Raw genomic sequence first — 23,942 nt, 5'->3', positions numbered from 1 at the left:
TTAGCCTAAGTCCAGTGTTTATACTTTTACAAACTAAATTTTTCCAGTAGGGGTAGAAATTAGCCTTAGCCTAAATTTTACACATGATGATACTGAGGCTCAGAGAACCCAAGATTGGCCTGGATCACACAGCAAGTTAATGGCAGAGCAGGGATTTGAATCCCTGTATCTCTGATGCCAAAATCCCATGCTCTTCCACTGACCCATCTTTCCCTCCTACTCTTCTCATTTAACCTCCTCTCTGAAAGCGGAGACCCTCACTAACCACACCTCCCATGTCTCTCCCCACAGAGGTCTCTCTAGCCTCTGAATTCCAAGAGCACTTGCTTGAAGCTCCCATTGATTCACACTTAAAGAGTAAATGCAGGCTGGATGCATGAGACAAGTGCTCGGGGCTGGTGCTCTGGGATGACCCAGAGGGATGGGATTGGGACAGAGGTGGGAGGGGGGTCCAGGATGGGGAACACATGTAAATCCATGGCTGATTCATGTCAACGTATGGCAAAAACCACTACAATATTGTAAAGTAATTAGCCTCCAACTAATAAAAATAAATGAAAAAAAAAAAAAAAAAGAGTACATGCAGTTAGCCAGGCCATACACTTGGGCTCACCATCCACCCTTCCTTCTCTCTCTCACTCTTCATGTCTAATAGGTTACTAAGGTCTGTTAATTCTGCCTCTTCAATAACACTGAAATTCTTGAATCCTTCTCTCTTCCTACTCCTACCACCCTGTTTCCATCCTCCTTCATCTCTCTGAGTAATGCAGCCTGGAATAAGGCAGCAGCCTCTTAACTGGTTTCTCAGCCCCTGTGCCATTCTCTAGAATGACATTTCTGACAGAGAAAGCTGACCATGTCACTCTTACACCTAGAACTCCTCCAGAACAGGTGTCCCTGCTCACCAGTGCAGCCTCATCTTATGTCACTTTCCCTTCAAATTCTGGTTACTGGTCACCTGCTGTCCCCAAAAAGACACACTATATCTCCTTTCCAAGACTTTGCATGTGCTACTTCCTCTGCCAGAATCAACGCCAACCCCACTCCCATGCTTGTCTGGAACACCTCTCCTCATCCTTCCGGATAAGGTTCAGGAAAGCATCCCCTCTTTCTCCATCTCCTATTCTCAACTCAGGTGATACTGAAGCACCTTGCACTTGCTTCTAACATTGATCTCCTTGGATTGTACTTTTTTTCCCCCTCTCTCTCTATTTTCTTTTAGAGATTTTTTTTTAATGTGGACCATTTTTTTTAAGTCTTTATTGAACTTGTTACAATATAGTTTCTTGTCTTATGCTTTGTTTTTTTTTGGCTGTGAGGCTTGTGGGATCCTAGCTCCCCAACCAGGGTTTAAACCAGCACTCCCTGCATTGGAGGGCAAAGTCTTAACCACTGGACCACCAGAGAGTCCCTTTTTCTTCTCTATCTTTACCACTAGATTGTTGGGGCTTCTTTGGTGGCACAGACAGTAAAGAATGTGCCTGCAGTGTGGGAGAACAGAGTTCAACCTCTGGGTCAGGAAGATCCCCTGGAGAAGGGAATGACTACCCACTCCAGTATCCTTGCCTGGAGAATTCCATGGACAGAGGAGACTGAAGGGCTATAGTTTATGGGGTCGTGAAGAGTTCAACACGACTGAGCAACTTTCACTTTCACCACTAGATTGTAAGACCGTAAGTTGAGGGCACGGTCCCCCAACTTATTCATTGCTCTATCCACAGATAAGTAGGGTGTTGAAGTGTTATCACTGCACTGAAGTCTTATCAATGAAGTTGCCATGGGAGGGAAGAGGGTGCTTTCCCTCCCTCTTCATCCCCAGAATCCCAGCTGTAACAAAATAGCATTATGACTTACTTCCTTGGGAGCCTTCCAGCAAGTGGAGTATTTCAATAAACAAACAATAAAAGCGTAGAACAAATGGGAGAGAGAAATGTAGGCCCTCAAAAGGAGGACTGAAATCAGACTTGGCAAGAGGCTGTGAATGTTTTCTAAGGCTGATAGATTTATGATTGAAAATTTTGTGTTTCCACATGGACCTTGCCTGCCTCTATTATGCTAACAGCCAGGGCTAGACATAGAATGAAAGTGATTTGAAGGAGATGGGAGACCTAGATTCTTCTGACTTGGAAAGAACTTTGAGTTTGTACATTCCATCTTCAAACATAGGGGTCTTAAATGGTCTTAGGGGATACAGATGCCTTTATGCACATGTGCTGTCTCTCTGTTCTCCCTCTCTTTCGCTCTTACAATACACACATACACATACACACACACATACCCCCATATGTAAGGAGTGATTTAAAAAAACTTGATCATATTCTCATACTTCCCCAAGAAATTAGACAGAAAAGAGATCCATACACTTCTTTATATTAATATTTCTGGAGCTCAGGAGGATTTGGGCACTTCAGATTCTCTTATTTGTCTGAATCAAACCAAATCTCTCTATTCTAAATCTCAGGATTCCATTCCTTCCCATTCATACCCTAACTTTCCTCTAAGAAACCCAAGAAACCTGTGAATTCCACTAACATTTTAACTGGGCAGTCAGAGGATCAAAGTTTGTGTCTGATTTTCAATTATATTAGCCCTGAAGCTATAATAGGTAAAAAATTATTTTAAAGTCATAGTAGAAACTCTCCAGTTCTCTCAATGTGCCTACAACTGGAGAGTTCAGAACTCTGAGCTTATGATTTTCGTCCAATAAGCCTTCTAGTGCCCATTGCCTAGATCTGTTGGTGTGCCATCTAGGCCCATTGAAGTCCCCAGGGGAATTCAGGGCAATAAAACCAGCTGTACCATGCTATTGTTCCTGCTGTTTGCCTGTGAAATATACTGTCTTTCTCTGTTCCACTGAATTTGTCTACTTTTGGGAGCTCTGGGGTATGTCAAACCAACTTGGAGTCCTGTTATTGCCTGTTATTCCACGAGGTTGGGGTTCTTTGCTGCCTAGTATCCCATTTTCCACTGGCAATGAGCTCATCGCTGAATTCAAGCCCAGTGAGGTCATTTAACAAACCGAGGGTCCCATCTTTTTAAAAAATATTTATTTATCTGGCTCTCCTGGGTCTGGTTGTGGCACTCGGGATCTTTAGTTGTGGCATGTGGGATCTAGTTCCCTGACCAGGGATCGAACCTGAGCCCCCTCCATCGGGAGCATGAAGTCTTAGTCACTGGGACCACCAGGGAAGTCTCCCAGAGCCCCATATTTGAGGGTTGGTTCCCCACAACCACTTTCAATATCAACTATTGCATCAGCCAATGTCCAGTCAGAAAAACAAATCCTTCTAGGTCTGTGCTGTCCTGTAGCCGTTAACCACGTGTAGCCATTAACCACATGTGGCTATTTACCTTTAAATTATTAAAACTAAAAGTAATTAAAAAGTCAGTTCCTAAGTTACACTAGTCACATTTCAAGAAGTCAGTAGCCATATATGCCTAGTGAATACTGTACAGGTCAGTGCAGTTAGGACATTTCTATCATCACAGAGCATCATATGGGACAGTACTGCTCTAGATCATTTCAAACAGAAAAGGATTGAGAACAAGAAATTGTTGGGGGTAGCCTAAGGAAGAAACAGCTTATGAGAGTTAGAAGAGAAAAGGGGAGACGGGGAAGGTGCTGTCACCCTGGGAGAAGCCACCCTACAGTAGGTACTGATCTATCAGGGGTGCTGCTGGTGGAGGCACCACCGAAAAACGGGACAACACTATGGCTTTTTCCCTTCACAGTGCCTTTCAGTCTCCTGCCAATACCTTTTCTTCTGGCAAGGGAGGCTTTAAAAAATTGTATTCTTCAAGTTTCTATATTTGTTATTACACTGAAGAAAGCAAAGAGTGGGGGAATGTGTCTTAGAGCAAACAGACAAATAACTGCAGAATAAGGGTTTTGTCAATAATTATAATATTCTAATATTATACTTATAATAATATATATAATTATAATAATAATTCTTATGGCAGAAAGCAAAGAGGAACTGAAGAGCCTCTTAATGAAGGCGAAAGAGGAGAGTGAAAAAGCTGTCTTAAAATTCAACATTCAAAAAACTTAGATTATGGCATCCAGTCCCATCACTTCATGGCAAATAGATGGGGAAACAATGGAAACAGTGATGGATTTTGTTTTCTTGGGCTCCAAAATTACTGCAGATGGTGACGGCGGCCATTAAATTAAAAGGTGCTTGCTCCTTGGAAGAAAAACTGTGACAAACTTAGATAGCATATAAAAAGCAGACACATTACTTTACCAACAAAAGTCCATATAGTCAAAGCTATGGTTTTCCCAGTAGTTATGTGTGGATGTGAGAGCTCGACCATAAAGAAGGCTGAGTGCCAAAGAATTGATGCTTTCAAACTGTGCTGTTGGAGAAGACTTTTGAGAGTCCCTTGGACTGTAAGGAGATCAAACCAGTCAATCCCAAAGGAAATCAGTCCTGAATATTCATTGGAAGGGCTGATGCTGAAACTGAAGCTTTAATACTTTGGCCACCAAATGCGAAGAGCCAACTCATTAGAAAAGACTCTGATGCTGGGAAAGATTGAAGGCAGGAGGAGAAGGGGATGACAGAGGAAGAGATGGTTGGATGGCATCACTGATTTTATGGATATGAGTTTGAGCATGCTCCTAGAGATGGTGAAGGACAGGGAAGTCTGGTGTGGTATAGTCCATGGGGTTGAAAAGAGTCAGACACGACTGAGCAACTGAACAACAAATAATATCCTTAGGAGATGCCAGAGCTCCCAGCCTGTAGCTCACATCCATCCCCTTTTCTCCAGCAACTGCCGCCTGCCCTTTGTGTTCCAGCTACATGGAATTTCTTTCAATTCTGCTCTAAAACTTTGTCATTTTCTCCTCTTCATATACTGTTCTTTCTGCCTGGAACTTGCTCTCTGTGGCTTTTCACATACCTGGCTATTCTTGTTCATCAGGTATCACTTCTTCAGAGCAACTTTCCATGACCTTGCTGATCTGTTTAAACTAGCCTCATCTCCCCCACCTCCTGCTTCATCCATTAAATCATCCTATTTATTTACAGTCCTTGTTTCAATTGAAAATTATCTTGGGTTTATTATCTGTCTCCCCTCCCTAGAATGTAAGCTCCAGGAAGGCAGGGGCTTGCTCTGCCTTTTTGGTACTGTGTTCTCAGCATTTAGAACAGTGGCTGGCATATAAAAGGCTCTCAATAAATATATATTGTCTAGATGAATTGCTTCCTTCCATTCTTCAGGTCTGGAATCTTTCCTGTCTCTCTAGCTGAGTGAGGTATTTCTGCTGTATGTTCTAAGAGGAATGCAGACCTCTCTCATTGTGACTCTTAAAATTACTGTAATTACTTATATCTTAACCCTTGCTGGACTTAAACTCAATGAAAGTAGAGACCACGTCTTTCTTGTTCATAGTTTCTAGACACATTCCCCAGTGCCTAGCACAGTGCCTGGGATATAACTGAAGGTGAGAGTTGACTTGAAGGATTTGGTAATCATATTATCCTATCAAAGAGTTTGGGAGAAGATTTAGTGATGAGTGTATTGAAACTAAGCAAAAGAAAATAACAGGACAATTATTAACTCTAGGAAAAAGTCCAAGGAAAAATCTTAACAAAAATGGAAGTTCAATCACAAAGTCCTATGAGGCTTGACTATGAATAATATTTACATAGTCAAAATCAGAGTCAACAGAACTGTATTAATTACATTAGATTTCACAAGTTGTTAACATTTTGACATTTTCCTACACTGGTTAGTAAACAGTAGCTACCCCAAGCTCCCTGAGTACCCCACTGCCACTGTTCCAGCTGCCCTCACTGCCCGCCCTGCACCCCCACCACCCCACTCCCCACCCCCATTTTAGAACTCCTTGAGCCTTCCCAGGGTTCACAACTGCAGAGACAACAGCTAGCACAGCCTGGGGCTTCAGACCCTGCTGGAAAGGCCAGCATCTGTTTGGATCAGTCACTGCCTGTGCAAGTAGGCAGTCTCTAGCCCATCCTGGGCACTGCCTTTGGCATCCCCAGAAGGCTTAACTCAGCCTTGCTTGCTACACTTACGTGGGCCCAGGAAGTTCTGCATAGGAACACCAGGCTGTCAGCCAGTGGTCAGCCTGCCCCTCCTCCCACACTTCAACCCCCTTTCATAATTGTTTTGCCTTCCCCCAGCAGGCTCATACCTCACCCCCCTAGAAACAGTAGTCCTGGAGAGAATGCTGGCGTCTCAGAAGGCAAATATTTTTAATGGTACTCCTGGTCATAATATGTAACAAAAAATTGTGATATAATTATACTGGAAGATGGGGCAGGGAAGTGGTGTTAGAGAAATCTTCCATTGTTCAAAATCAATATACAATGCACTTAAAAATCAAGAAACAAAAGGATAGTTGTATTATTTGGAAAACAGAAGTAAATTCCAAAAGAAACAGCTGGAAGAGTTGAAATTGTCTAGTTATCTCCAAGGAGAAGGGCTTAGTATGGGGAGACATGGGACAATAATCTACCATTTTTTATTAGAAGCTTTAGAGAAAATTGACTTTTGAAGCGTGTACACATTCCTTTTCTTTTCTTTTAGGAGACTATTCCAGGAATCCTGATGAGAGGTGATGGTCAATGGTGATGGCAAGGAGAGAGAAAAATGGATCCAAAGTTATAATTAGGATTTTAATTAGCATAACTTGGCAATTGCCTGGTGCATAGAGTGAGGGAGGAGGAGAGAGCAGAATCACAAAGATTTCGGCATGTAAATTGGGGTTAGAGTAGGACTGCTGTTTTTTTCCTTTTTTCTTTAACATGGAGATGCAGACTTTTATTTATTTATTTTATTTGGCTGCACCAGGTCTTAGTTGTGGCATACAGGATCTTTAGTTGTGGCATGTGGGGTCTAGTTCACAGAGAAGGGATATTTGAGCTGGGTCTTGAAGATAACACGGAAGTTCTCAGTTCCACAAAGGATGAGATCTGTGCTGAGTGGATATGTTAAGAGAAAAGATATTCCAGGCAAGGGTGATGGGGAGTAATAGGAAGTACAAAGGCACAAAAGTATTGGAACATTATTTTGGAGGGAAAATATTGAGTTGTTCTGTGCAGTTGCAGTGTGGGAGATATCTTGGGGAAGAAAATGGTGGAAAATAAAGCAGGAATGAGAGTTTGTGGCCAGAACCCAAGAGCCTGTAATGTAGTCCCAGTGGTCCTATCTCTTGAGTTGGTGGCAAAATAATAGATACAAGTCTTCTGAAAAACAACTTGGAGGGACTTCCCTGGTGGTCCAGTGGCTAAGACTCCGAGCTCCAAAGGCAGGGGGCCCCAGTTTAATCTCTGGTCAGGCAACTAGATTCTACTTGTCGCAACTAAGTTTGCATGCTGTAACTAAAAGATCCCGCATACCTCAGGTAAAGATCCCATAGGTTGTAACTAAAGATCCCACATGCCCGCAATGAAGATCAAAGATCCTGTGTGCCATAACTAACACTCAACATAGTCAAATAAATAAATGAAAATAAAAATATTTTAAAAACTTGGAAATATACATGAGACATTGTTAAAATGAGTCTAACATCTGTTCTGGTGATCCTGTTCCTGGAGGATGTTCTTTTTTTTTTTTTTTTCCATTTATTTTTATTAGTTGGAGGCTAATTACTTTACAATATTGTAGTGGCTTTTGCCATACATTGACATGAATCAGCCATGGATTTACATGTGTTCCCCATCCCGATCCCCCCTCCCGCCTCCCTCCCCATCCCATCCCTCTGGGTCATCCCAGCGCACCAGCCCCGAGCACTTATCCATGCATCCAATCTGGTCTGGTGATCTGTTTCACACTTGATAATATACATGTTTCGATGCTGTTCTCTCTGTACATCTGTGTCTCTTTTTCTGTCTTGCATATAGGGTTATCGTTACCATCTTTCTAAATTCCATATATATGCATTAGTATACTGTATTGGTCTTTATCTTTCTGGCTTACTTCACTCTGTATAATGGGCTCCAGTTTTATCCATCTCATTAGAACGGATTCAAATGTATTCTTTCTAATGGCTGAGTAATATTCCATTGTGTATATGTACCACAGCTTTCTTATCCATTCGTCTGCTGATGGGCATCTAGGTTGCTTCCATGTCCTGGCTATTATAAATAGTGCTGCAGTGAACATTGGGGTACACATGTCTCTTTCAGATCTGGTTTCCTCGGTGTGTATGCCCAGGAGTGGGATTGCTGGGTCATATTGCAGTTCTAGTTCCAGTTTTTTAAGGAATCTCCACACTGTTCTCCATAGTGGCTGTACAAGTTTGCATTCCCACCTGGGGGTTGTTCTTAAGGAATACTTTTTTTTAAAAGATGGAGTGAGCAATATATATGAAGATATTTATTGCATCATTATTGAAAACAGCAAAAAACTGGAAAACAGGCAACATTTCCATTAGAGAATACCTAAGTAAAAGATGATGCATTCATCCAGTGAATATTAAATATACAGGCTGGAGTTCTTGTCAGAATTAAGGTGGACTCATCCAAGAGGCTTTCTGGGCTCAGTGGAGGTGAGAAAGTTCAAAGTGGGCAGAAGAAGAATGGCAGAAGCAGAGTAGACCCTATGTCAGTCCCAGCAAGGGCAGAGGCAGGGGAGCCACCATTATGGGGCATGTGCCTTTTGGTGTCTTATTTAACCCTCACAGCAGTAGCAATCCTATGAGGGTGGTACTAACTGCATCCCCACAATACAGACAAGGACCTGAGGTTCAAAGGATGGAGTGATCTGCCCAGGGCTATCCAGCTTCGAGGTAGATTCCAGCCCAAGTCTATGCAATGGCAGAGCAGCCAGTGCTTTCCTCTGCACCATGATGCCAAGAGTCAATGACCACGATGTTATCTATGGGGCATCCTTTTCATATGACACTGGCAATCTTTCTTCAGTCTTGAGCAAGCAAACAAAGTCGAGATTGTGTGGACACCAGATATGAACAGTAAGTGGAAAAACAGAAAAAGTTGCATGATAGAATGTTGAGCAATAAGAATATGTAATTTTATCAGTGATCAAAGCTGCTCCCCCACCCCACCAGGGACTTCCCGGCTGTCCAGTGGTTAAGAATTCACCTTCCAATGCAGGTAATATGGATTTGATCCCTGGTTGGGCAATGAAGATTCCACATGTAGGGCAACTAAGCCCACAAACTTCAACTACTGAGCCCGCATGCTCTGGAGACTGCAGAGAAGCCTGCACTGCAATGAAGAGCCCATGTGCCTCCACTAAGATCTGATGCAGCCAGATAAATAAATAAATATTAAAAAATAATAAAGTGCATGAGGTAGAGGTCTTTGTATTTTATTTGATTTATTGGCTACTCTGGATCTTTGTTGCTGCACGCAGGCTTTCTCTAATTGCAGTGCTTGGGCTTCTCATTGCGGTGGCTTCTTTTGTGGAGCATGGGGGATCTAGGGCTAACAGGTTTCAGTAGCTATGGCACACAGACTTAGTTGCCCTGCGGCGTGTGGGATAGAACCAAGGATCGAACCTGTGTTCCCTGCATTGGCAGGCAGATTCTTAACCACTCAACCACCAGGGAAGTCTGAGCTGAAGGTCTTACATTAAAAAAAAAAAAAAAAAAGCTGCCTCCCCCAAATTGTGCTCACAGTCAATAGCAGGAAGGGGCAAGAAGAAATGGAAACAGATGATGAGTGAGTGAATGCTCTTTCCTCTTTCTCCTATTTTTGAAGTTTCTGTTTTTATCACTATTTTATTCGCACAATAAAAAATCAATTTACAATGAAAAATGGAAACAGGGAGAAAATATGAAACCCTGGGGTGTCCCGTGGCTATGCCTTGAGACCACCAGTAGCTCCTGGCCTTCCAAAGCCACTTGGATGGCAGCACACTTAAAGAAGTTGGTTTCTTCTGGACAAAGGAGGAAAGGAGAGAAAGGTACTGCACGACCCAAGCCAGGAGGCCTCAGGTCCTCACTGTCATGCTTCATATGTTGGTGTCATAGCTGCATCGGTGAACCTCTCACCTGGACTGAGGAGGCATCGCTGTAACCAGGGCTTCTTAGACCAGGCCACTTTGTATCTGATGGTTGTTGCTGTTCCCCATTCATTTTTATTGTTGGTTATCCTGGCTTGGATTTGGGCTTGCTAGAGGAAGAGCCAGTATAGGATTCTCTCTGATTGAGGGACAGAGGCCAAGGTGACCTCAGCCAGCAAAAAGAATAGTGAAATAGAAATATCCATGCCTTGGTTTCAGAGCAAGGGTCCAGCAAGTCTTCTTTTGTTCGTGCATACACTCCTTTGTTGTTATTTATTCACTAAGATGTGTCTGACTCTTTGCAACCCCATGGACTGTAGCCCACCAGGCTCCTCTGTCCAGTGGGATTTCCCAGGCAAGAATACTGAAGTGGGTTGCCATTTCTTTCTCCAGGGGATCTTCCTGACCTAGGGATTGAACCTGTATCTCCTGCCTTGGCAGGTGAATTCTTTACTACTAAGCCGCCTGGGAAGCCCTTACACTCCCTATCTCACTCAGTTTTACTCTGTCCTCTAGATCGCCATTCCTTTCAGGATTCCACGCACTGGCCATGCTATTCCTTCAGTCTAGAGCGCTCTTTATGATGTTTCCTGACAGAGCCAAAACCCACCCATTCTTTAATAACACCTCCTTGATAAAGCTTTTCCCCATCTCCTCTTCGGAAATAAATCATTCCCTTCTCTGACTCCCACAACATTTGATTTGTATCTTTCCTATGGCAATTGTAATTTTCTGCAGTATGTTATAGTTATTTATGTCCACATCTGTTTCTCCCACTAAATGGTGAGTTTCTCAAGGTGGCCATAGAGCCTGTCTTATCCAAGTCTGATTCCCCACACACCCTGGCCAATGCCTGGCATATGGTAGGTGCTCAGTCAAAGTGTGGAATGACGTTAAATTAAAATAGCTGAGTTCTTCCTCTTTTTGGGTCGTGGACTCTCTGGGAAAGCTATTGAGATTGTAGGCAGATGACCAATTGGTTATATATCTGTTTCTTTCCTGTGCATTTTGAAAGGGGCAGGAAGAGGAAGAGAGTTAAAGCTATCTATGGATCCATATTGCAGAGATTTCAGCCAGGGGTCCTTAGAGAGGGTAGTAATATGAATAATAACTAACATGTGCATAGACTCTGACACTTTCACACCCATTAACTCTGCTGGGTCTCACAAGGACTGTAGGATGTAGGCTGGGTAGACAATATTTGGCTTGTCCCAACGTACAGCTGAGGAACCAAAGGCTCAGAAAAATGATTTGCTCAAGATTACATCAACTCAAAGGAGAGCTGAGACTCCAGGCCAGATCTGTTGATTTCAAATCACACACTCGTGGGGTTGTAGAGGTGACAAGAACACAGAAGTAAGAGATTACTTTTGTTAAATGTTTGTGGAATGAAAGAAGAATACCCACAGTTTAACCCTTGAGAAGGTTTACCTGCATCAGATTCCAGTCGTTATCCTCATGCATGTTTATTTTCTCACCTAGGGGTTCAGTTCCTCAAAGACAGAATCTATGCCTGCTCCTTTATTTCTCTTCCCACAGCTCAGGCCTTTGGCGGCCCCCTCACTTTTGCTGGGTCTTGGTTTCCATGTCTGTAAAATGAGGAGGCTGAGCTAGAAGTTTAAATCAGGTCACATTCCCACCAGCGCCCAGCATAGAGCCTGGCCCACGATTTCCATCACCCTCCTTGTGGACTACTCTCAGCTCCAACGCTAGAGGCCTCTAGGACTCCAGCTGACATGATGGAGTGTGTACCCCGCACGTCGCAGCCTCTTCCCAGGCTGGCCGTGGAAACTGAGCCTCCTCCAGACGGCAGGGCTGCCCCGCTCACACGGATCAAGTTGGGAGCCTCATTAGTCATGTCAGATGACATAGTTAACACTTGGGGCCAGCACAACCAGTTCATCAAAAGCTCCTATGTGCCTGGCTCCATCACTGCGGCTGAGGAACTACTGTATGTGGAGCAGACAGCACATCAGAGGAGCAGTGCCAGAGTGCTTCCAAATTGGTTTTGATTAATTGCATGGACATGTCTTTAATTGGTGCCAGGGTAGCGGCCAGAGAACTTATGGGAAAGCAGGATGTTATGCTTTCATTCCCTGAAGTCCCATAAAGCAATGAAAGATGAGGAACAGAATCACTGCTCGTTGAAAATTTATCGACCGTGCAGACCCAGAAAACACAAATAACTATCTGAATCGAAACCTAACCTCATTTTCCCAACTCATTGGAAGCCATGCATGTTCCCCTCTGTGCCCCTGCCTGCCTGCTGAGATGTACAATCAAGTGAAAGGTGTGATTTCTGAGAAATGAGTGCTTTAGTGTGGAGACGGCACACTCGGCTTTCCCAGATGGGCGCAGAGGTATCTGGGAAGGCCTCTCCCCTCAGAAACATCTGCTCCTCTGGCACATCAACATCCTTTGAACTGATATCAGATGTTGATCCACTTTGGGTGAAGCATTCATTCACACATTCATTCTTTCTTTTCCCTCCTTGGAGATTTGTATTGAGTGTGTCTTAAATACATAGCACGGTTCTGGGGAATACAGAACGGAGTCAAGTACAGATCCTTCCCTAAGGAAAACAGTTAACTAGGGGAAAACAGAGGACAGGTCCATAGATGAACTAATGCATAATGGTTGCATCACAAAAAATGAAGCATTGAGATTTGCCATCAAGAAGACTGGGGTTCAAATCTTAGCTCTGATTCTTATTTCTTAGTCATCGCAGAAGTCACCCTGATTCTCTGAGTTTTAACTACAGAATGGGATAAAACCACTGCACTGGGTAATCATGAAGCTTATAAGAGGTTGCAGAGTTGAAAGAACAGGGTACAGGGCCTGGCATTGATCAAAAAATGGTTGCCAATTCTGAATAAGCATCACCGGGGAGGTTCTAAGAAAGTGCTATGTGAGAGTTCATGTATTCAGGAAACAAATGTTTACCAATCACATACTCTGTGCCAGGCTCTAGGGATTTAAGAAAAGAGGTTCTGCCAGCAATGAGACAGGTCCACTAGGTAGCAGCAATGCTGTATAGCTCGGCACATGCGTGTGCATGCCAAGTCCTTTTAGTCATGTCCAACTACGTGCGAACCTACGGACTGTAGCCTACCAGGCTCCTCTGTCCACGGGATTTACCAGCCAAGAATACTGGAGTGGGTTGCCATGCCCGCCTCCAGGGGATCTTCCCGACCCAGGGATCGAACCCCAGTCTCCTGTGTCTTCTGCATCGCAGGTGCAATCTTTAACCTGAGCCACCAGAGAAGCCTGCTATGTATGGTAAGAATGGCAAATCGTTACAGGTGTGCTGACAGAAGCCTGCTCTGAGTCAGTGGGGAGGAAAGGAGACAATGGTCACTCTTACCTAGGGTAAAGAAATAGGATAGATATGCCTAAAAAGGCAATGCTTGGGCCAAGTCCTGAAAAATGAGAAGATTTTCATTTGTAGCTAGAACACAAAAGGGTATTCTACACACAATAACACAGTGTTCTTTTTGTTTCTAGAACAAGCAACGATTATCCCCTGGGATTTTGGAATCAGCTTCTCTCTTTTTATGGGAAGTTCTTTCCTTAGATTTTCCCAAAATGACTGCTTAACATTTATAACCTGGTATTTTCTCATTTATTCCTTTGTTTCTTGTATTTCTCCTTCACTAGAATGACTGATCCAAGAGAACACGAGATCTTGGCTTTTCTCTTCACTCTATCACAGCATCTAGAACACTGCCTGCCACAGTGTAGGTGTCTGATACATATTTGTTGCCTGAATAAATAAATAAACTTCAGGAGGCTCAGGAAGGCATACTGCCATCAAGGAAATATAAACACACTGCCTGGTGCACTGTTGGCATTTAATTTTTTTTCTCATAAAATTGAATGAGAAATAACTAAAGCACATGCGTGCTCAGTCGTGTCTGACTCTTTGGGACCCCATGGACTGTAGCCTGCCAGGGTCCTCTGTCCATGGAATTTCCCATGCAAGAATATTGGAGCAGTGACTGATCCATGTTGATGTATGGCAAAAACCACCACAATATTGTAAAGTAATTAGCTTCCAATTAAAATAAATAAACAAAAAATTTTAAAAAAGGATACCGGAGTAGGTTGCCATTTCCTTCTCCAGGAGATCTTCCTGACCCAGGAATCAAACCCACTATCTCTTGCATCTCCTGAATTGGCAGGCAGATTCTTTATTGCTGAGCCACCTGGGAAGTCTCACCTAAAGCACAGGCTGGAGGAATTAAGATAGGAAGGAACAGAAGAGGTGGTCTCCGAGCTGCTCCCTGAAGGCCAAGAAGGGTGACAACATGATGGGGATGTTAGAAGGGCTTCAGGAGGATTAAGTAAGATAGCTTTTAAATCTCTTCCAACCTTGAGCTTCTAAGACTGTCTCCCAAACAAATCATCTCTTGCCACCCTTTGGGGTCTCCTCATCACACCCCTCCTTTCTACCCCACCCTGTCTGGAGTCTGTAAGGACATCTGACACACCATTTCCTGCCAATGTAAATCATGAACTGATGTGTGATGCTTGTTCTCAGTTTTTACCATCCCCCACGTGGAGATGGCCCCATAACTCAGGGTGGAGGCCCCAGGCAAGGATAGCCTTTCCACAGGGTGGCAAATAAGGTGGAACTGTTTACCCACCAGCACCTTCCTGGCCCTGCTCCCAAATAATTTTATGTCCTCTGGTCCTGAATCTGCTTCTTCGTTGGATGCACCTCAGTTCACTTGCTAGAGCACTGATGTGTGACTATTTAACTGCCTCTGCTTCCTGTCCCAGTGATGCTGGGCTTTAGGGAGCATGGGAGAGAGACAAGAAAGAGAGCTTTGTATGAGGTAAGCTTTGACAGTCATAATAAAGGCCCCAAACTAGCTTATACACACACAGTGCTCAACAATTTACAAAGCCCTAGAGAACTCCAGTTCATCCCTCAAGACCCTGCACCTCTTTTCACTCACCTTCAACTCTCCCAGGCAGAGCTAATCCTTCCCTCCACACTTTGTAGAGCATCCATTAGATCCCTTATTACCTTGTAATGAATTTGTGTACGTGTCTCATTTCCTTCATTAAACCATCAACTTCTTGATGACAGATTTCTTCTCTCCTAGTTAAACACATTTCTTTCTTAAAAAGTACTTTTCATCATACATATTTTTCTAATTATAAAAGTAATATTTATAATGATCAAAATTGTATATATAAATGTATAATGAAGAAAATTTTAAATCACCTATAATTTCATCACCCAGATAAAACCACTGGTAACATGTTTAATATATCTTGAGCCTTTTTGTAGCATATAGAAAGTAAAAATGGACTATATAATACATGCAGTTTCAGAGTCTGGCTTTAGCATCTTTTCATTGTGAACATAAACACATCATTGACATTCTTCGAAAACATTATTTTAAATGGCTGCACTATTTTCATTTAATGAGTTGACCACAATTTACCTGACAGTTTCCTCATTGAGAGACATTTAGGCTAGTTACTTCTTTTTACTGCTTTTCCAAATAAAATGAGTACCTGTACCAATAAGTCTTTATCTACATCTTTGACTATTTCCCTCAGGAAGATTCCTAGAAATGGAATGTCTAGGTCAACCGGTTTAAACTCCTTACGCTGGTTCTTGATGCTCACTGCCAAATTGTTCTAAGAACCAATTTATACTTCCAGCAGTGCATAAGTGTGCCCATCTTACAGTGTCCTCACCTACAATTAGTATTATCCCATTGGAATCTTTACCAACCACAGTGATCTTCTCACAATTTCCCTTAGGCTGGGTAATTTTTCTTAAACACAGCAAAAATTATTCAGCCATACAGAGTTGTCTTCTTCTGAGATATTAACCTAAGGAGGGTATATTTGTTTGAACAGATCTTTTACGGCTGTAAATATTTCTATACTTTTGATTTGAAAATTGCTCAAAGAGCAGAAAGTTCACTCTTTTGCACCTCAATTGCAATATAATTCTGTCTTTGGGGAATGATTTTTTATTTTCAGCAGCCTCAAAAGCCATTTGGAACTCATGGCAAATGAGATGAGGAGCTGCAGCTGGGTTTGAGTCAGAAATGAGGTGTAATTTTACAGTAATGAGATTGAGGTCTTTTTGTGACTTGTAAAGAGGAGTCCCACAGGATTTCTTGGGCAGAAATGGCATCATCATAACAAGTGCCAGGCCTCCCTACAGGACCATTCAAAGTGCCTACAGGCAGGAGGAGGCATGAGTCTAGCTTGTATACGATCTGTCTACCCAGGACTTCATCATTATAGCCCCAGGTACAGGCGTCAATTCATTTCAGAGCTGGTCCTGTTCCACTTTCTCTCTTCATCGAGCCCACTTGGCCCTGATGTGACTCCAAGGCCAAGATCTTAAAGGGCCAGTTTAGGGGGAGGGTGTCTCCAGCATTGCTGCGTTGGCAGGTGGGTTCTTTTACCGCTAGTGACCCCTGGGAAGCCTCTGGAAAACAACAAAGGCTGCGGAAGCGGCAAGCATTCAAGAATGGGATTCAAACCTACAGCATGCAGAACACAATGGATTAGCAGTCTGTCACTTTAACCACTCGGCCACCTCACCCAGGTGGCACTAGTGGTAAAGAACCCGCCTATCAATGCAGGAGACGTGAGAGACACTAGTTCTAACCCTGGGTCGGAAAGATCACCTCCAGGTGGGCATGGCAACCCACTCCAGTATTCTCGCCTGGAGAATTCCATGGACAGAGGAGCCTGGCAGGCTACAGTCCATGGGGTCACAAAGAGTCAGACATGATGAGAGACTGAGCAGGCACCTAGGTGATTTTACTTCACAGGATAGTTAGAAATGGGAACTACATAGAATCACACCAACATAGACGTACACAGATGCACAGTCACACAAAATAGCTAACATGTATTGAGCACTTACTCTGTGCCCAGTACTGTGCTTTATATGCATGTGGCCAACACCGCTGTTTGACTCCTTAGAAGCTGCTTCTCTCTTTCTACTTCCTTAGAAGTGATTGTGTAGTCCAGTTCCGGCAAGTGAGATTTAGGTAAAACTCTCCTGGGAGTTATTGGGAGAGCTTTTGCTTTCCTAAGGAAACAGGACTGCTAAATCCGGGCTGTTTTCCCGCCCCCACCCTTTTCTGCCTTGATCTTGGAGGTAAAGGTTGGGCATCGCAATCATATTGTAATCTAGATGGAAAGACCAAAGGAGCACCTCTGTTATGTAAGAAAGTGACTACCTATTTGGTTAAGTTACTGCTAGTTATTGCTTGCAGCTAATAGTATTCTAATACACATGCATAAAAGATATCCACACATAATAAGATGCCCTATAAAGTGTTTCCACTGATACACTTGTTCAAACACAGTTCCTCCTTTCAGAGAACTAATGATATGAATGATGATCATCTCGTATTTATGTAGCACTTGGCAATTTGCAAAAGATTTTCACATCCATTTTGTCATTTGTTCCTTACAACTCTGTAAGGAAGGCAACTTTTTATGTGAAAAATCCTTTTCAATTGCAAAAGGATATTTAATAAGTATTTTAGAATGCTCATATGTTACACATAGGCTTGTCTTCTTTTCTTTTTTTCCTTTTTTCCTTCTTTCTTTCCTTCCATGCCAACCCTGGGCCTGTTTTTCTCAGACTCACCCCTCAGCCTTCTGCTCTGTTGTGCTCTGTAATGCAGGGACATTGATCCATTCAGGCTTGGAATCCAGGCTCCAGTGTGTCTGACTTTGGCCTAGGGAAAGTATCATACTAGCAGGAGATTGGAGCTAGGTGGGGGTGGGAAGGAAGAGGCTGGGATGTTTTTTGCCTCCTGCCCCCCACCACCATCTGCCTCAGTGGCATTTCTGGCTGCACATTTTCAATGGCTCCTGCTCCCAGTGCTAGGGTTCAAGCTTCTGACCACATGGCTCCTGGCTTCCATCTCCTGGCTCCCCATACTCTGTGAGACTGCTTCCTCCCTCTGCCCCTTTGATTTATGGACAGCAGTGGTTTCCCTAAGCTCTGGGCTGCCTCTCCATCCCCTATCTTATCACCTGTGTAACCAGTCCACTTCATTAGGTCCCACCACTGTAAATATTTGACCTGTCCTCTTTTTCCTCAGTTACACTCATTGATCCATATCACCTTTTTAGGGCACCCACTCAGGGCCAGGTTCTGTGCAGGACGCACAGGGCAAGAGGTGTGCTAGTCTATGGAGCAAAGTGAAAAGCTTCAGAGTGTGATGGTCTCTGCTGAGACATCCCTAAACTCAGCAAAATTTACAGGCAAGTCTTGCCATTGCTGGGGCTTCTTCCTTTTTCCAGAGGCAAGCCAGAGACAACGTGCGGGACCCTCGGTATGTCCCCTTCACTACCCACTGCACGAGTGAGTTTGGGGGTGCTTCTGGATGGCGGCAGAAATGCCTGTTGGCTTCCACCTCCTCCCAGGCAAATGCTCCTACCAAGGGCTCTCAGGCTCAGGACAGCCCGGCTTCCATGACCTGCATTGTACTCCCTTCCCTTCTCTTCTAAACAGCCTTACCTAAAGAAGCAGGAAGAATCTTTTACAGAGTATTTGCTTCAGCAAAATGCCAGAGATGAATTATCCATAAAAGTCAATAATGGAAAGAAGCCAGTGGTACCAAGTCACCTTGAAGATGCTTATATATCTTGCATGGGATTCTGCAAATAGACTGGACAAAAATCCCATTTAAACTTTTATGGCTTTGGCAATGTAGACAACCATTCTGAGTTTCAGTTTTCTCACTCACAAAATGGAGACAATAAATGTCTTCCTCATAGGATGCTTGTTTCTGATCTGAGAAACTTTGAAACATGACCAATTATCCTAACATAGATGGGTTCTCCCCCCAACTATAGACACGTGGAGATGTTGTATGAGCTATAACAGACAAGTTATATTTTTATTGCCAATTTTGAAAAAAAATATAAAGAGGAATCTCTAGATATAAGAAAGGAAAAAGAAATGGAAAACTCAAAGCCATAACAGGGCACAGGTGACATGCCTGAGCTGCCACAGAGATTTCACACTTAGTTATAGATCCTGAGAGCTGCAGGCCAGGGTTACACTGTACAGTAAGGAGTAGAGATGGAGCTTCGGTCCTGGACAAGTAAGAAAGTTGGAACAGAGCCCACTGCAGAAAGCCCTGACATTGGAAGCTCTGTCCCCTTCCATGAAAAGAAGACTAGCAAAACTCTATCCCAAGGTCAGAGAAGTTCAAGGAAGCTATATGTCTGATGAGGCCTGGGGTAGGGAAAAAAATGGCACTCATGAGAAACAGAAACTCTAATCACTGCCAAATGCTATGGGGGGTTTAAATTTACTCTACCTGCATGTGAAAACAGCTACTGAGATAAGTTAACATAAAATTCTTGGATTAGGGCTGAAGTAAGACCTATTAAAATTCTTAGGTTTAGGCTGAAGCGAATTCAAAATAGCTCTGCGGGTTGCTTAACAATTCAGGGCTTGCAGATCCACTAGAAAAAGCAATCCTTGATGAAGATGCTCACAAAAAACATGAACCCCATTAGGAAAGAAATGAGCAGAATGGAGAGTCAATCGACATAACAAACTAGAAGGAAAAAGGGTAAAAACAGAACCATCTGAAAGAGATTATGAATTAGGATGATTAAAATAGATATAAGAGAAGCAATAGAAGCCATAATAAAATAACAGAATAGTATAAGAGGAAAAGAGTGGGGAGATTTAAAAAACAACCATGTAGAACTTCCTGAAATAAAAGACACTGCCACTGAAATTAAAAACTCAGAGGATATTAAACTACCTATAGATCTAGCTGAAGAGGGAGACTTAGAAGAAAAATTTGAGGAAATTACCCAAAACAGAATAAAAAGAGAGAAAAGAGATAAAAAACCTGAACAAGAATTTAAGAGATATGAGCGATAAAAAGAGAAAGTCAGGCAGATGTTTAATAGGAATTCCAGAAAGATTTAATAGAGGGAATGATGGAAAATCATTATTAAAAATATTACAGCTATATAAGTCAGGGTTCTCCAGGGAAACAGAACCAACAATTTCATAACTAGTCATACCCTGATGAAACTGCAAAACCACAAGGCAAAGAGAAAACTATAAAAGCCCTCAGTGAAAAGGGCCAGATTACCAAAAGGGATGTTAACTATGACAGCAGCCTTTTCATCAGCAACAATGGAAACCAGAATACAAGAGGATAATATCTTCAAAACGTGGAAAAAGAATAAACCTCAAACTACAATTCTGTACAAGTTAAATTCATAAGTGACACCAAATTTTCAGCGATTTGCGGACAAGTGAAGATGATGAGTTTACCTTACACAAACTTTGCTGAAAGAAAATGAGTGGATACACTTCAGTAAGAAGAAAATAATTCAGTCCAGAAAAATAAGTTAGATGTAAGGAGGGGGATGCAAGCAAGGTGCTAGAGTCAGTTCACAGCAGCCCAAAGAGCCGACTCTTAAAATTTCAGGAATTTTGAGAACTGGATGTTAAACAGTCATTGCTAAAAGTTAAATCACACAAACTTACACTTAAATGAATTACTTTAAAATAAAGCTTTAAAATCCTCACAATGTATCACTTCTTAATTATTTTACTACAACTTTGCTACTATCTATCCTCTTGAGGTTATTTATATCTCTCGTATCTGTATGGTTGAAATAAGGTGTAATGGTGTGCTGCTGGGCATCTTTTCCCTTTCTCCAGATTTCAGTGATTGTCATATTGCTAGCTTGAGTATAGCTTGAGCACCTCAGAGATCAACAAATGCTACAAATCAAGACTACCTTTGGACTTCTCCCTTTGGACAATGGATGAGAACCCACCTGTCAATGCAGGGGACAAGGATTTGATTCCTGGTCTGGGAAGATTCCCCATGCTACAGGGCAACTAAGTCCATGCACCAAGACTACTGAAACCTGTGACCCCGAGAGCCCATACTCTGCACAAAGAGAAGCCACCACAATGAGAAGCTCAGTGCTTTGTAACTAGAGAGTAGCTCCTGCTCTCCACAACTAGTGAAAGCCTGCATGCAGTAAGGAAGACCCAGTGCAGCCAAAAAGAATTAAAAAAAAAAAAAAAAAAAGACTCCCTTACTCCCTACCATATGAGAGCTGATTGTTACTATCTATCAGCACGTGGGGCTTCCCAGGTGTCCCTGCTGATAAAAAAAAATCCGCCGGCCAGTGCAGGAGACAGACATAAAAGATGTGGGTTCAATTCCTGGGATGGGAAGATCTGCTGGAGGAGGGCATGGCTACCCACTCCAGTATTCTTGCCTGGAGAATCCCAATGGTCAGAGGAGCCTGGAAGGCTAAGTCCATGGGGTTGCAAAGAGTTGGACACAACTGAAGTGACTTAGCATGCATCAGCACAGTGCTGAATATAAGCAATAATGGTTTCCACTGCTAGGTATATGTCCAAGAGGACTGAAAACATATGTCCACAAAAATACTTAGATACAAATGTTCATAGCAGTGTTATGTATAGTCGCTAAAAAGTAGAAATAAGTCAAATGTCCACCAGCTAGTGAACAGACAAAATGTAGTTTATCCATACAATGGAGTATTATTAAGGCATAAGAAGGAATGTAGAAGAAAAAAAAAAAAAAGAAGAAAAAAAAAAAAAAAAAGGAATGAAGAACTGAAGTACATATTCTAACATGAATGAATCTTGAAAACATTGTGCTAAATGAAAGAAATTAGACATGAAAAGCCATACACTATATGATTCCATTTATATGAAATATACAGAATAGGCAAATCCGTAGAGACAGGAAGTAGATTAATGGTTACCAGGGGCTAGGGAAAGAAAGCTGAGCGCGGAAGAATTGATGCTTCTGAACTGTGGTGTTGGAGAAGACTCTTGAGAGTCCCTTGGACTGCAAGGAGATCCAACCAGTCCATCCTAAAGGAAATCAGTCCTGAATATTCATTGGAAGGACTGATGCTGAAACTGAAACTCCAATACTTTGGCCACCTAATGCGAAGAACTGACTCATTGGAAAAGACCCTGATGCCGGGAAAGATTGAAGGCAGGAGAAGGAGATGACAGAGGATGAGATGGTTGGATGGCATCACTGACTCAATGGACATGAGTTTGAGGATGCTCCAGGAGTTGGTGATGGACAGGGAAGCCTGGCATGCTGCAGTCCATGGGGTTGCAAAGAGTTGGACACAACTGAGCAACGGAACTGAACTGAACTGAGGGTGTAGGGATAGGAGGTAGGGGGTAATACCAGTAATGAGTATCAGATTTCTTTGGGGGATAGTGGTGGTTGCACAATCTTGTGAATATGCTGAAAATTATTGAATTGTAACTGTAAAAGGGTGAATTTTATTGTATGCAAGAAAGGACTTGGGGAACGAGGAAGGGGTAGTTAGGGAGTTTGGGACTGACATGTACACACTGCTATGTTTAAAATGGATGACCACCAATGATCTACTCTATAGCACAGGGAACTCTATTCAGTGTTGTAACAACTTAAATGGGAAAATAATTTGAAAAAGACTAGATATATGTATAACTGAATCACTTTGCTGTACATCTGAAACTAACAAAACATGTTAACCAACTATACTCCAACATGAAATAAAAAGTTAAAATGAGAAAGAAATAAAGAAAGGTAGGCAGAGAAATTGGTATGTGTGTTTGTAAATCTGAATAAATACTGGCTGTTAAAACATCTAATGGAGGGAGTTGAGTGGTTAAAAGTAAGTTGGAACCAAAATACTGAAAACCAAATTACCTGGAAGATAGAAGGGGCTGGAGAGCAGAATTAAAGAATTCTAAAGTTCCTGAAATCCTCACAATGACCTAGTGATTAACTTAACAATGTTAGGTTGAGTATGCACATTAGTAAGGGAGGAATATCCACTGAAGGAATATAATTAGAAAGGATAATTTCCAAACCACTAGTGAGACTAAAAAGGGGGTAAAGAAAATAACCAAAGTAAAAGAGGGCAGGATAAGAGAGTAAAGCAAATAAAACACGTAGCAAATGACAAAACAAAGGGGGAAGATATCTCCAATATATCAAAATGAAAAGAAATGTAAACATGCTTATGAGACAAAGATTCTTAGATTGGATTTTAAAAAATCCAGCTGTATGTTGGTTACAAGAATGCATTCAAAAGTTAAGGACACAGAAGTGTTAAAAGGATGGGGAAGATATACTAGGCAAATACAAAATGAAATAATGCAACAATAATAGATTTTAAGTCAAAAAGCATTGTTAGGGATAGAGTCAAATGCCTTAATGATAAAACGGACAGTTCACCAGGAAGATATAATGACCAGAACATATTTGTTCCAACTGGAAATATTGCCTCCAAATACATAAGACAGAATTACAAGGAGAAATGGACAAATCCACATAGTGGGAGATTTTGACACATCTCCCTCAGTAGCTGATAGAGTAAGAAGACAAAATATTTGTAAGGCTATAGAAGATTTGAGCAACACAAAGATCACTTTTTCTTTCTATCTTTCCATACTTCCATTCCTGGGCCTTGAAAATTCCTCCTTCCTGTAGCTCTACACTGAGTTAATTGCCAAGCATTGTGGATTCTCACTGTAAAGTGGGCTGGTTTCCTGCCAACACCCTTTCATCCTGGAGTTAATTCTTTGGCTCAGGCTTTAGTTGTCTTGCCTGAACCATTGTAATTGGTTCCTAATTGATCCCCCTATATTTATGGAGAACTGCCCAGATGACATGTGGTTTAGGAGTTTCATGTTGACACTATACATTTTATTGTTGGATTAAACCAGACCAACGGAGAAGGCAATGGCATCCCACTCCAGTGCTCTTGCCTGGAAAATCCCATGGATGGAGGAGCCTGGTGGGCTGCAGTCCATGGGGTCGCTACGAGTGGGACACGACTGAACAACTTCACTTTCACTTTTCACTTTCATGCATTGGAGGAGGAAATGGCAACCCACTCCA

At 42.4% G+C, this 23,942-nt stretch overlaps 1 protein-coding gene across 1 annotated transcript in view; it reads right to left on the bottom strand.

Moving 5' to 3' along the window:
• Nucleotides 1-11,931: 11,931 nt before the first annotated feature.
• The window catches only part of GVQW3 (GVQW motif containing 3), a 29,019-nt gene continuing 17,008 nt past the window's right edge, over nucleotides 11,932-23,942 (bottom strand). Inside the window, exon 2 of the mRNA XM_043907845.1 lies at nucleotides 11,932-12,192. Within this exon, the coding sequence (XP_043763780.1) occupies nucleotides 11,932-12,192 (261 nt within the window). The remainder of the gene's footprint in view (nucleotides 12,193-23,942) is intronic.

The sequence above is a fragment of the Cervus elaphus genome, chromosome 1 (genome assembly GCF_910594005.1).
Source record: "Cervus elaphus chromosome 1, mCerEla1.1, whole genome shotgun sequence".
Classification (NCBI taxonomy): domain Eukaryota; kingdom Metazoa; phylum Chordata; class Mammalia; order Artiodactyla; family Cervidae; genus Cervus; species Cervus elaphus.
Note: the sequence above shows the minus strand (reverse complement) of the source record. Positions and strands in the feature narration are given on the sequence as shown.